The sequence below is a fragment of the Branchiostoma belcheri genome, unplaced genomic scaffold (assembly GCF_001625305.1).
Source record: "Branchiostoma belcheri isolate BF01 breed outbred unplaced genomic scaffold, Haploidv18h27 scaffold50, whole genome shotgun sequence".
Taxonomy (NCBI): Eukaryota; Metazoa; Chordata; class Leptocardii; order Amphioxiformes; family Branchiostomatidae; genus Branchiostoma; species Branchiostoma belcheri.
Window position 1 is genome coordinate 1,765,387 of NW_017804132.1, and position 14,803 is coordinate 1,780,189.

The window sequence follows — 14,803 nt, forward strand, 5'->3', positions numbered from 1 at the left end:
TTTTAGATAGGCGGCGAAGGGCTCTTGGCTACCAAAGGAAAACGTCTAACGGCCCGATACTAGTTTGGCATTCAGGGTAGTATCTTGGTTGACAAGCCTGGTACCACTCTCAGGACTTGACTCCTGCACTGATGTTGTGAATCATGGCGACTATCTGGGCATTTTTCTCCAGCTCTGCCTTCTGCGTTTTTATCAGAGCATCTTTTTCTGCAATAGAGGCTTCATACTGGGAGAGAAAAAAAAGAACATTGTAAAGAACATGTAAGATGTACTGTTATACATAGAATTGTCTAAGAGTACTTCTTTATACTTGGAAAAACATGGTGTAAAAAATAAAAGTAGAATTGAAGAACATGAATGTAGAGCAAGACTAGTGTAAAATATGAGATTCAGTTTACAGTCTGTGTTAGATACCTGTGTAAAACAGAAGAGTAAATTATTTTATTGTATTTATTTTGTGCTCACAGCTGTTTACATGTACAATGGGGTATGTATGAAATATGTGGTCATGTTTTCAGCTAGCAGCTGCCTAGAGCCCACATTGTATTGCCTTCCTGCAATCTAAATAAAGTAAAAGTCAAAGAAAAGTAGAACATCATCATAGAATGCCCTTTGAAACAACTTGAAAACTACTAGTACCATTTAGCCCTACCACACTTTCACCCTGACCCACCTTCTTGACTGTCTCCTTCTTGAGTTGTTCCAGTTTGGTTAGCTCGTTCCTGTACTTGTCCACGGCAGTTTCCAGGTCCTCCTTCTCATGTTCCAACGTACGGACCTTGTCTTTCTCCTCTGTGAAAGAAATCAAGGTTTGTTTCTTTCTTTGGTGATTCTACCAGCAGAGATCCCTGCTAAAGTGTTACAAATCCCAAATTTCAAGTCAATCCATTGATCTAAAGTGACATGAAATTATGAATCAAAGTTGAAAACCTAAACTCATCTAAAACTAAACTCCAATTGGGATCTCTGAAGGTAGAATTCTACCAGCAGAGATCGTCTTTGAAATTTCTGTTGACTGAGACTCCAATCCAGACCTCTACCGGGAGAATCGAAAATTTTAACATTAATCAGACTCTCAACCCTAATAGTACAGTATCCTGTATCTTCACACAGTCAATGTATGTACTGGCTGTTACATTACCTGTTAATTTGGCCTCCTTGTCTTTCAGTTGTTTTGTGAGTCTCTTCTTCTCGTCCTCAACTTGGTTCTTGAGACTCTCGTTGTGTCTGCGTAACATTTCGTTCATCTCCCGGAGAGAGTTCTGTTCCTCCATGTGGGCGTTCACACTTCTCTGGAGGGCCTCAACTCTGCAGGGTAAAATATACCACATTTAGTTTATAGACATTTGCTTTACTCTGTATGATTCTCCACTTCAGAACCTACAATAAACAGTTGAACAACACACACACTCAAAAATGTACATACATGTACAACACATACAAACACAAATGTACATACAACACACAACATACATGTATGTATACAAATGTACATACATACACAACACACCTACACACACACATGGACACTCACACACACATGCACGCACGCACGCACGCACGCACACACACACACACACACACACACACACACACACACAAACACACACACACAAACACACACACACACACACACACACACAAACACGTCCCCACCTTGTTATCTGTTCAGCATACGCTGCCTGCAGCTGTTCATGCTCCTCGGCTACGGCCTGGAGTTTGTTGTTCTGCCCAACAAGCTGTGGGCTTGCACACATGCACGCACACAGACAGACATGGACACGGACACACACACACACACGGAAAGACTGACAGACACACACACACGTCCCCACCTTGTTATCTGTTCGGCGTACGCTGCCTGCAGTTGTTCGTGCTCCTCAGCGACGGCCTGGAGTTTGTTGTTCTGCCCCACGAGTTACTCACATACACGCACATGGGCACGGACACACACACACGGAAACACACACACACGGACAGACACACACACACACACAGCCCCACCTTGTTATCTGCTCAGCGTACGCTGCCTGTAGCTGTTCGTACTCCTCGGCTACGGCCTGAAGTTTGTTGTTCTGCGCAACGAGCTTCTCACATGCACGCACACGGACAGACATGGACACGGACACACACACACACACGGCCCCACCTTGTTATCTGTTCAGCATACGCTGCCTGCAGCTGTTCATGCTCCTCGGCGACGGCCTGGAGTTTGTTGTTCTGCGCAACGAGCTGTTCCATGTCCTCGGCCTGCCTCTCCTTGTCCAGCCGAAGCTCGTTGATCTGGTCCCGGTACGCCTCCGACCTGCGCTCAGACTCCTGCAGCATGGACGCCAGCTTTCTCGCCTGGGCAGAAAAAAAATAGATAAACAAGCAAAGATTGAGTCTTCTACAGAACCTAGTAGTTCGTGTACATCATAACTAGATTATATTTACATTTAGATGTGCAAAGGCTAGGCGTAACAAGACAAAGTTGTTTGGTGTAATATAGTCAGCTGCTGTCAGGCCACGTGCCTGCAAAGCTGGTGTGTTACGTCAAGAGGCAGTTATACCCACTCTACAGGTACAGATTGTACTATGGAGTAGGCTAATTCTCAATCTGAACAATGTACCTGAACAAGCCCATATCAACCTGCCACATGCTACTGTACTCGAAATATTCTGAAATCTTCCTTAGAAAACTGAACACATAATCAATCACAGACCAAATCTATGAGTAGTAAGTTACTCCCTGTTGTTACCTCAGCCTCTGACTGAGCCCTCCTGGACTTGTACTGAGCAATGAGTCTGTCAGCCTGGGCCAGGGCCAGCTGCTTAGCCTCTAACAGGTCCTGCAGGTGGCTCTCCTTTGTCTGTCATGTCAAGAACAAAGAATTTAGCCTCAAACAGGCATATGAGGCTCTCCTTTGTCTGTCATGTCAACAACAAACAATTTAGCCTCTAACAGGCATGTGAGGCTATCCTTTATAATGCAAAGTTCATGTAATGTTAAGAACAAAGAATTTAGCCTCAAACAGGCATGTGAGGCTCTCCTTCGTCTGTCGTGTCAAGAACAAATAATTTAGCCTCAAACAGGCATATGAGGCTCTCCTTTGTCTGTCATGTCAACAACAAACAATTTAGCCTCTTACAGACATGTGAGGCTATCCTTTATAATGCAAAGTTCATGTAATGTTAAGAACAAAGAATTTAGCCTCAAACAGGCATGTGAGGCTCTCCTTCGTCTGTCGTGTCAAGAACAAATAATTTAGCCTCAAACAGGCATATGAGGCTCTCCTTTGTCTGTCATGTCAACAACAAACAATTTAGCCTCTTACAGACATGTGAGGCTATCCTTTATAATGCAAAGTTCATGTAATGTTAAGAACAAAGAATTTAGCCTCAAACAGGCATGTGAGGCTCTCCTTCGTCTGTCATGTCAAGAACAAAGAATTTAGCCTCAAACAGACATGTGAGGCTCTCCTTTGTCTGTCATGTCAACAACAAACAATTTAGCCTCTAACAGGCATGTGAGGCTATCCTCTATAATACAAAGTTCATTTGCAATGTTAAGAACAAACAATTTAGCCTCAAACAGACTTGTGACAGCAGTGCACACACAATGCCATTGACAATATAGTCTTTTAAAGATTGTAAGTCTTAGAGAAGATGCTGGTCTGACGTCCTGTGGTAGTGAGTTCAAGACAGGCGAGTCAGAGCAGGTAGCCAAGGGATCTCCTGTATATATCAGAAACAGAATGCCATGAAGTATTGGAGAAATATTCTGAAAAACTTACAGCCAGAGAAGCCAGCTTGTGCTCATACAGATCCATGATCTCTGAGGCTTTAACATCCTTGATCTGTTGGGAGGTACAAAATGTAGATTTCATATAAAATTTGTGATACAAGTTTAGACCGATCTTGTAACACAAACAAGAAACAATGTGTACATGTGCTCTAAGAAATTATCAACTGTTACACTTCTTTTATGTAGCTTAGGATTCCATGGATTCAAATTCAAATTGAGTCAGACGAGAACTGCAACAGTTACATTGAATCAACCATGCATGAGATCTATAAAAGAAGCTTAAGCATTATCATAAGAAAGTATTCTGAATTGCATGAGCTCTAATTGATAGTTATGGGAAGGTTCTCTTGAGTTAGAGAGTTCTCACAAAGAAGGCCTGTTCAAACGGTGAGAAATTGTGTAACACTGTGAGGCCTGTTCCCTGTCCTTACCTCCAGTCCAGAGTTCATCCTGTCAATCAAGGTGTCCACATTCCCCTCCCGAAGTGGGGACCCCTTCCCCCGCCCCTTCCCCCCCTCGGTGCCGTTGTAGTTGATTGATGCCTTCATGGACTGTAGTTTACCGACGGGTGAGCCCGGTGACTCAGCACTGCCGATGTTTAGCACTTTCCTCTCCGTGGCCTGTTTGGCATTGTACGCTGCAATGGAGTCCCCAAGCCTTGGAAAAGAAGAGGGTAAATTAGGAAAGAAAAGTGTAAAGATTTTCTATCATAACTTTTTATTAAAGGCATCCAATGCAATTTCAGGGCGTCAAAACTGGACTTTCAAAGTCAATTTTCTGGTCATTCTTTTTATGCAGTAAGTTGAATCAACCTTATCCCATAGAATATTGACATCCAATGTCACTGATGGAAAACAGTATTTTGTATTGTAGGCTGCTTTTAGCTATTTATGGGTGGTACCCAAAAAAATAAAGAGACACCTCATGTAGTTTGTTTCTGGTGAACCCCCGTCTTGTGATAGGCACACAGTTATAATCTACCCAGTAAGGAGCACTACCTAACCCTGACTTAAATTCAGTTGACTCAGATGATTATGATCAATACACTAAGAAATGTTCTGCGTCGAGCAAACAAATGACGGTTGACAAAATAGAAATTGAACAGTTGAACACTCACATGATGGCAGGGAACTCAGGCAGAGGCAGAGCCTGGTTCAGCAGCCTGAGAGCCAGCTGGACCCGCGCTCGCGTGTCATTGGTCAGGGAGAACGCCAGGAACGCAACAAGTCTCTGGTCCTGTCAACACAAACTTCTATATCAGACCTCTGTTCATAAAACCTTTCTTTCAACACGAATCTAAACTAAAGCTATGCAGCTATCAGATATTTACAGGAACATCATCTCTACTTTGAATGATTAATCTCATACTATACTAGAAGTAACCTTTAGGAAATTTTGACTCATTTTAAACTTCTTCCTTGCTTAAGTAATTTGTAGAATTTTGGCACCAAATTTTTTAGGTTACAGAGTTATTATATTAGGCAGCAGGGAGAAGATTACAGACCAAGCGAAGGTACAGAATGAAATTAAAGAGCATAATAAATGTCTTCACACAATATTTCTGTTTCCTGATACTTGTATCATAATAGTACCGTACCATTATTGCAAGCTGGGTGCAATGTGGATTTTACAATAAAAGAACTGTAAGTAACCTGTAGTGTTTCATAGAACATCATGTCCATGTTGGCCACATAAGTCTTGATCCTACTCATCAGTTCTAGTGTGTGAAGAACCAAGTCTACTCCAGCCTCACTGCGAATCAACAAACAACAAACACACTTCATATATATGTATGTGATTAATAAATTATGATAAATAAGCTACCACAAGTAAGACTAAAATTTTTTCTATAATGTAAATACAATACAGGGTATTTTGTATCGCCCAAGGTATCAGCCCGACCCTTATCATGGCCCAGGTATGATATACGAGTCCCTAGGCTACCTCCAGTCCTCCTCCATACCACAGTGCCCAGTAGCCCTGCCCAGCCTGTTGTGTTGGTACTGATGTTCCAGTAGTGTGCTGCAAACCTTTGTGTCGACGGCTTCTGCCACCTGAAGCTTCATGGACTCATCATTACACAGCAGTGGCAGGGTCAAGGTTCACAGCAATATATTTAATACTATATGATTGCCCCGGTAAGACCAAAGAATATAATACTGTATTCTTGTATCATACATGTATGCAATCATACGGACGATATCATTTTACAACACAACATTTGTAAATTATACATAGGATGCGTCGGTGAAGGTTAGACATCCAGGTAATAAGATACGCCAAAAACAGTTGGATATGATTTTGGAAATGGTCAGACGTTTTGGCTGAGGTAGCATCCGTTCTTGTCTATACACCAAAATCATATCCAGTTGCTTGAGCATCTGTTTTTGGCGTATAGACAGGATATCTTCCTTAAATATGCAAACACAACCGTAAGTGTTGCTCACAATACATGTACATGTACATAACTATTTTTATGCAGGTGCAGTACATTCTGCCGATCTGTTTAGAGGTTTCAATGAAGCATAAAAATTGAATTTGCTGTCGATAAACTAAAAAGACGATCCTTTATTGGAAGGATATCAAGAAGAACGTCCAAGGCTTTGACAGTCTTCAGACACTTGAGTTTCAGGATCGAACCATCTGTGTCACAGGGGGGTGTGAGTTGTTCCACAGCCATGGGCACTACCACGTCAGTACGGGGGGACAGCTGGGCGGACAGGCCTGAATCTATCACTTCCTGGAATTTAAAAAATAAAAACAGTCAATATCAAAGTTATTGATGTACATTTGTCACATTCAGAGCAATATTGCTACATGCAGAAGCAGAATTTTGACAGCGATTTCCACCCCAAAAGTTGCACTGAATCAAATTTATTTTTACTGCACAGCACAGCAAGAGTCTTTGTCAAAGAATTACACAATGTAATAACCTAACACATTAAAATTTGCACAAGTCCAGCTTTTTCTTGCATTGAAAATCAGAGTTGAAATCCTGTCTTCAGAATAAATTCTACCATTACAGATAAACTTTCATGCCAAAATTATACTATAATAGTCTCTACCAACCTCCAATGGGTACAGGAGAAATTGGCCAAAAAAATTATATGTGACAGTCTCTTGCATAATAATCAGTATATTTGCCCAATTTCTACTACTTTCCAGAAAACCATTGGAGTCAAGTAGAGACTACTAAAATCATATTCTCATATTCTGAATTTTCCTACATTATAAGGTTCTCTCTGTTAATGATAATAATTAATCAATAGATAATAATAGTAATCCCTTACCTCAAATATCTCCTTCAGCAGATCCAAGGCAAACAGAGGAGCCTGATCATGAGTCTCTACAGACTGTCCCGCCCAGTGGACCAGCGCAAAGAACGGCTCTGTGATCTGTCGCTGGTGAACCTGAAAAAATATGTCAGTTTAATTACAGTGTAGAGCATCCTTGTACATGTACATTTGTACATGTTCATGGTATATAAGTATACTGTAAGGCCACACTAACTTTACCTCCTTGTATTTTGCTTTACACATGTATATGACTATTGTGTCAATTGGAACCATTTTTTCTCTTGCTTCAACAGTACTTAATGTAACTTACAAAATGTAAATGTTGAGTCTTTTTCATACCAATGTATATAATTCTTGAAATATTTTCGTTATGTTCTTATTGGTATGATAGCTTGAAAAGGCAGTAACACCAGTTCTATCATACTCTCTCCGTTGTTATGGTGAAGTTTAATAAATAAATAAACAAACAAAGCTACAAACCTGTGGCTGGTATCTGTCCGGGTCCTGTGGAGCGGGGGTGTTCAGGAGGGCGCGGCACACCGTACAGCGGAGACCGTTCACGGAACATAAATAAACAAACAAACAAACAAACAAACAAACCTGTGGCTGGTATCTGTCCGGGTCCTGTAGAGCAGGGGTGTTCAGGAGGGCGCGGCACACCGTACAGCGGAGTCCATTAACGGAACAGAACGACAGGAGCAGCTCAAATATCTGCCGAGGAAAAATGAACACTGCATTCAACATGGAAACCCCAGGACAGAGCAGAAGATTAATATGTAGTTCTGTTCTAGCCAGCCTGAATTTTGTTTGTCATCTCTAGTACTAGTATTTTATTTGACAAAATATTTTATTTGACTAGTATCACGTCAAATGCCAAACTCGACAATCCTAGTTGGCCATGGGTCTGGAGCATGCTTTTTGAAATATCTGATCTGGCACTGGCTGATGTTCTGAGGTTTTGACAAACTTTGTATATTGGCTCTGGGTAAAAGGAACACTTTAAACTAGAATTAAGGACCAAACATGTGGATTTGTACAAGATAAGCAAAACTAACACATGTACAATGTAGTGATAAGAGAAAAGTTGCAAAAGCTCCAAGAGAACCTGTTTCACACAATTGCAACCAACAAAGTTTAAAGTCCCCCCAACACACACCAAGTTGTATAATCCAACAAAATTTGAGGTTAAAAAAATAGCAAGCACCCTGGAAAATTTCAGTCTTAACTGCTATCAGAAGAAATCAAAATCAAAACATATTACCTCCCTTTCTCTGTCCAACATTGTTTAAAGGATTTCTAGCACGTACGGTAGTTGTACAAAACATAGACTCAGATTCACATCACAAACTATGTGACTTCTGATGCCAACCCTGATGCCACTAGCCCATTCGCACCATAACAACGCCATGGGTGCCTACAGCCCCTGATAACATTGAATGTCCCACAAAAAAGACTCCCTGCCACATGAATGGAAGGTTTAAATATTTACAGCGGTCCGTGGATAGAGTTGGTAAACTACGCTACGCGACCCCTTTGTGTGAAGAGCTTTCACAAGTGTCAGTAGGGTAAGCTTTGGAACATAGAGATTAGGAACAATTGGGTTATACCACTACTGCTGGGGGAACTTTCTTCTAGATTGTTTACACAAAAAAATAAGATGTGGGTTAACAGGTGTTTTTTTTCTTCAAATTCATTTCTTTGTTTGTCTAATGACAATTTACAAAGTAGTTAAGTTTTCTACTATAACAAAGGTCTTTGTAGGTACAAATGTATGTAAAAATTGTTTTTAAAATTGCCATTTACTTTCTAAAGCACAATCTATAATTGTATTGTAAAGACAAGGTGACAGCTGACTGGGAAAGTGGTACGGTCCACTGGTTACAATATGGGACTTAGTAACAGGTAAGAAGACACTCGTCTCATTCCTTTCAGCACTCCAAATCAGATATAAGAATTCTCTCTTTCAGCAATCTTAATGAGATATAAGAAATTTCTCCAACTTACCTTTGTAGCAGATTCTGTATCCATGGTGATGAGACGTAACACCTGCATCAGACATGCCTCAAAATGTTCATAGCTGGAAAAAATTTAAAAAAATACATGTTGAATTTCTTAAGCATATTGAACACGAGTGCGGATATGCAGAAAAAAGGATTTTGAGCCCTGCGCTTCCACGTGACTTGGGTCATTTCTATTGGACAAGTATCAGAGATTTGACCAAAATGTTTGTTGGTATACAGGTAAGCTACTAGTATTTTTTTGTGATTATGATTATACTTATTTATAGAGTTTTACATCTTTATAATATTCTTAATCCTGTAAGCTGCATTGTATGGAGGCTATAAATGATACAACAATTTTAATACCTTGACATTAAAATTTCTGTGGAAAAGTAAAAAGGAGTGGGTGACTGAGCAAAATAAAAAGGAAAAAGAAACAGACTAAGATAGACCCAAATGCCATCACAGCAAATCTTACAACCAAGAAATCGAACTGGGGTGGCCAAACAACAATATTTTTTGATACCGCCAACCGACTAACCAACAAATACTGCTGCTACCATATTAACCTCTTTGGCAATGGAAATAATGTTACAACATCTGACAAAGTCCCTCTCCTGTCCTCAGGATGTCACTACTCACATGACGACAGACTGTTGTGTTTTGGGGCTCTTGAGCAGCCCGATGAAAAGGTCACAGGTGAAACTGCGGACGTGCGAGCTGTCTCCGTTCACGATGATGTTGAAAATCAGCTGGAAGGTCTGGTAAATGTTCTTGGCATTGAACACCTGAAAAATTTGAGCAACTTGTACATATTTGTAACATCTGTACCTACTTTAATGAACTTTCATGCTAGCATCCTACAAATGTGCATTGTACATACAGTTAAACATATGTAATAAGCAACTACAAGACCTGGTGCCAAGTTGATCAAATGAATGTTTCTTGACTATTCTTCACATCTACATGTAAATTAAGCAAAAAGTAACATTTGCACAGTTTTGCGTGTACTAGTAGAAAACGATATCTACAACCGTTTGACCATTTCCAAAATCATATCCAGTTGCTAACACGTAAGTACTAGTAACTTTTTTTGATACCTGCAATGAATTTAAGTTTTCAAACCAAACAAATTTTAATACATGTATATTGTAGACATTTGATCCCAAAAGTGCTACAAAACCCCTTACAGCTACGATAGAATTTAAAGAGACTATTTGGTCAGAATATTTACTTTGAAAGGAATGGAAGAATAATTCTTACCTTTTCTCCAATCTCCTCATTCAAACACAGGTTACTGAGAATAGAGAAGGAGTAGACCACGATACTCTGGTTACTGTGGGAAACGTACGCTATCAGGGTACGGTAGATGGACTTCACATTCTCCTGCAAATAAACATAAACAACAACATGTAAACAACAACGTGTAAACAACAACATCTTTGTTTGTTCATTTATCCAGGAAATACATATCACCTGATGGCGTTTTTCAATGGTTCCTGGGGAAAAATCCCAAACAAAATCTGAATATTATTGGAAGTGAAATATGAGGACGACATAACTTCTTTTCATATCTCATATTTATCACTAATTATTAATGTAGTAACTTGTATAATATTATGATAGTATCAGTGCTCAATTTTGACAACTCATGTTCGCCTTGCATTTGGTTGGTCGTGAGTTTGATCCCCAACCAAGCCATACCAAAGACTTACTGGTACTTACACTCAACATTTGGGAAAGAATATGTGACTTAAACACACACCACTACCAGTGGACTAGCCTCCTGGTGTAGTGATTACACAACAGTGTGGCCTAAGGGCTACAGATCTACACGCAGAGGTTGGCACCACACACTGTATATGTGTGGGAACGAACTTTGAATGACCATGCATCTGTGCAGATTTTCTAATCTCCAAGCAGATCATACAGTGGCAAGACAGTATCCAGAGGAGTGTCCATTAGCCACCACAGCCACCACCTTCGGTGGCCGTGCAAACTCCTCTGGCTAATGGATACTGCCTTGCCACCAAAAGGGATCTGCTTGGAGATTACAGTTTTTAATGTTGTTGTTTCCTTACCAGTGCTTTAACATGTGCCTGTATGGAGAGGTTATTTTTACACAGGTTAGCCAGAAGTCCCAGGCAGGGAGCAGTCAGGTCTGACTCATGGCCAAGTCTGTAGAAGAAGGACAAAAACAATGTTAACATGGTTAGACATGTTAGAACACTTCAAATTAAAACTACTAGGGCTTCCGAATATTATGAATTTCATCAGAACTTTGTAGAACATATTTGGGATTTTCAATCAAATTCAGATAAAAAATGTGTTATGAACAGGCTGAGCTCAGAATATTGTACCGTTATATTTTTCAATAAACAAATAAATAGGCTTGACTCTAAATACAGAAAAGAAGAAGAGGACAATAACATTTTGAGCAGGTATATGTACAAATGTACGTACGGAAGTGAAACACAGAAGTGGTCTTACATGTGAGAGATGAGAAACCTGATGAGCTCCTCCATGTAACTGTTGGGATAGCTGACTTTGGACTTATAGGTCAGCTTCTGTAGCAACTGGAGGGTCTGAAATAGAATTATTATACTAGTAGTCAGTTATTTCTGCAATTTGAATTTTTTTTTAGATGTAAACTGTATTTAAAGTTGCAAATCTTACACTGGGGTCAAAATGAAATCATCTAAAGCAGCTGAGCTGAAAAATGTCCAACTTTTAGGTCACAAATATGGTCCATAAGATCAAAAATGCATCAGCCAACTCTCTACGTTAAGCAAGTTGCTGAAACAAAACACACTTAACTTGCTGAAACGAGCTAGAAAAATGTCAAATGTTACAGATATGTTACAGAACCTGTAGAACGAGTGGCTCCCCTGGCGACTGTGTGTGGTACTGCAGGAAGGTTGCCAGTGATGAGGTGAAGTTGAATGTCGTGTGCATGGCATCCCTGATGTCTGGATAGGAGGCTGTACAATGTAGATAAAAAACATATCAGCCACCCCTCTATGTTCAGCAAGTTACAAGCTTAAAGACATTTATTATTTATTGGTTCGGGTTACAACAGCCAAGGTTTAGCCAACTTAAACAGAATGCATTGTTATGTCAAAATTATATCACATCTACTGATGTATACAAAAATAGGATTTGTAACACTGGTGAATTGGTGTTGAAAGATGCTAGAAAATAATTGAAACACATACTGCAGACATCATTTCTGCAAACATTTGTAAATACTGGTGCAGTGTGAAGTCTTAGCCTGGGTACCATCGGGATTTTCGCTACACAACGCTCGTGATTTTTTCGAGCGTTGCGTAGCAAAAATCCGGATGGTACCCAGGCTAGTGAAGTCTAGCCAACTGCTGCCCACCAATGTCAGGGACATCTGCAGCAGTATACTGGAGTAATCTAAGCCTAGATAGTGTGTGATTGTGAGAATGAAATAAGGTATGTGAGAGAAACTAAGCCAAACTATTCAGTAGTACAACAGTCTCATGTGAGAGAGGTGGGGGTTATGTGTGAGACAAACTGACCCAGGTTGTTTCTTATGTGAGAGAGAGAAACGCTGGCCTGGCATGGGTACCATCCGAATTTTTGCTCTGCAACCCTTGAAAAAATCAAGAGCATTGCGGAACGAAAATTCGGATGGTACCCAGGCTAGATAAACGCTACACAACACGTAACTCTATGTCTAAAAATTATGTGGAAACTGACCCAAATTATGGAGTAGTACAACAGTCTTGTGTGAGAGAGATATGGGGTTATGTGTACCCGGTGAAACTGACCCAGGTTGTTTCTTATGTGAGAGAGAAACGCTGGTCTACACGTAACTCTCTATGGAAAAAAATTATGTAGGATTCACTGACCCAAATTGTTGAGTAGTACGACAGTCTTGTGTGAGAGCGATGTGGGGGTGTGGTTATCCTCGATGATGTCACACAGACAGCTCAGACATTCCATAGGCAGGATCTGCTGAGGGTTGAAGAACTTCACCGACCGACCCTTCATGGTCAGGCTGATCATCAACTGGGGGGAAGTAACAATAATCATCAAAGAACATCCACATGGGGTGAACAATGGATACAGCCGGCCAATGGAATGGATAAAGGTGGCTAAGGCCAAGAAAAAAAAAAGTAATGTTGTGTTTCCTGTTTCAGTCCTCAGAAAAATAGGGTCGGTAGGTAGGGATGATCTTTTTTCTTTCTTGTTTTTTTTTATTAGACATTGGCAATCACTTAGCTGTGGATGACTCTAGTACATTTCTGTATCCGGCATTATCATGCAAAAAGGATTACTAGAGTCGTCCACGGCTAGCAATCACTAGAGATTGAAGTCACCATTGGCTTTTTATTATATGTGAACTGTAAGAAACAGAAGGAGCGAGTAGAACAGATAAAAACCCCTGGTCCCGGGCCGGCGTTCGAACCCACGACCAAACCCTCACGCCAGTCCACTCGCCGACACTCTTACGATTCGGCTAAAAGGTCTAGACCCATCAGCCGGGTCAGTTGGTAGCGCCTATAGTTAAACCCCCCACTGTTAGTGTTACAGAACAACAAATGAAGACATATTTTGTCTGGGAAAAATCAAAACAAAGAAAAGTTACCTCTGTAGTTGAAGAATTATGTTGGCATCACTTCATGTCATGCCATTATAAAATGAAGTCACCAATGACTCACCATTGTCTTTTGATTGTATGAACAACAAATCAAGACATATTTCTCCTGGGAAAAAATCAAACTTAACAACAAAGCAGAAAATTTACCTCTATCTGTCTCTGTAGCTGAAGAATGTTGGCATCGCTTCTGTTGTTTCTAAACTGGCTGCCGGCCATAACAAGACCTTTCATACACGACGTTGGGTCCATGGCTTCCGTCAAGTCTTTAATTTCTTAACAGAATAATCTGCACACAAAATCGTTATGATATTTTTACATCAATATTTTGAACAGTTGAAAGTAGAGTTTGGTCAGGTCATAGGTTACTTCACCATGGAGGTAAAAAGACCTCCATGGTTACTTGCAGTTTTAGCAAAACACGTTACGCATGAAAGAATTTCTAAACAACATGCAAAATATTGATAATAAACGTGGAAATTCTCATATCAATGTTGTCTCTATTATCCTATAATGTGTTTGAGATGCTTACTGTAGCTGAGAAAGCGATTCGCTGTCTGTAAAAACGTTCTCAAAGGCACAAAGACGTGCTACAGAATATGCAACTTGTCGTCCATTTTTCTTCCCGCTTCCGTTTGAATCTAATGGTAGAAACCATAATGAAAATAGGGGTGTGAACCGTACATACTTTTAATCAAAATTCATCATGAAACGTTCAATATATGCCACTAGATATAAATAAATATAAATAACGTAATATTATTTGGTACTTATTTCTACTTAAGGTCAAATTCATGATAGAACTTTACAATATATTTCACAATTACCTACTACATTAATAAAATATTCCGAAATTGACCCATGACCTATCCGGGGAAAGGAGTCTTTCACCTGAAGAATATTAATATTTGTCATCTTAGAAACTATAAAATATCTCTATTTTTGGTAAATAATTAATAAAATTTTAAAAAGATGCTCTTTTAGATAATCATACTGAGTTTTAAGAAAGAATGTCCCATCGCTCTTTGCGGTCTGACCGCCATCTTTGTTTTAGCTTGTTCCAAATGGTAGGGGTAGTCTTAAAAATTAATTT

At 40.0% G+C, this 14,803-nt stretch overlaps 1 protein-coding gene across 1 annotated transcript in view; it reads right to left on the bottom strand.

Moving 5' to 3' along the window:
* The window catches only part of LOC109480275 (protein CIP2A homolog), a 14,971-nt gene extending 621 nt beyond the window's left edge, over positions 1-14,350 (bottom strand). Inside the window, exons 1-24 of the mRNA XM_019782437.1 lie at positions 14,243-14,350; positions 13,861-13,999; positions 12,962-13,121; positions 11,952-12,064; positions 11,574-11,668; positions 11,165-11,261; positions 10,347-10,469; positions 9,726-9,871; positions 9,088-9,160; positions 7,770-7,794; positions 7,564-7,649; positions 7,078-7,197; positions 6,371-6,527; positions 5,732-5,873; positions 5,440-5,539; positions 4,905-5,023; positions 4,219-4,444; positions 3,777-3,839; positions 2,742-2,852; positions 2,233-2,346; positions 1,836-1,918; positions 1,142-1,308; positions 674-792; positions 80-226 (exon numbers count right to left, since the gene is read on the bottom strand). Coding sequence (XP_019637996.1) covers positions 110-226; positions 674-792; positions 1,142-1,308; positions 1,836-1,918; positions 2,233-2,346; positions 2,742-2,852; positions 3,777-3,839; positions 4,219-4,444; positions 4,905-5,023; positions 5,440-5,539; positions 5,732-5,873; positions 6,371-6,527; positions 7,078-7,197; positions 7,564-7,649; positions 7,770-7,794; positions 9,088-9,160; positions 9,726-9,871; positions 10,347-10,469; positions 11,165-11,261; positions 11,574-11,668; positions 11,952-12,064; positions 12,962-13,121; positions 13,861-13,962 — 2,658 coding nt within the window. The 5' untranslated portion in view covers positions 13,963-13,999; positions 14,243-14,350 and the 3' untranslated portion in view covers positions 80-109. The remainder of the gene's footprint in view (positions 1-79; positions 227-673; positions 793-1,141; positions 1,309-1,835; positions 1,919-2,232; positions 2,347-2,741; positions 2,853-3,776; positions 3,840-4,218; positions 4,445-4,904; positions 5,024-5,439; positions 5,540-5,731; positions 5,874-6,370; positions 6,528-7,077; positions 7,198-7,563; positions 7,650-7,769; positions 7,795-9,087; positions 9,161-9,725; positions 9,872-10,346; positions 10,470-11,164; positions 11,262-11,573; positions 11,669-11,951; positions 12,065-12,961; positions 13,122-13,860; positions 14,000-14,242) is intronic.
* Between the last annotated feature and the right edge of the window lie 453 nt (positions 14,351-14,803).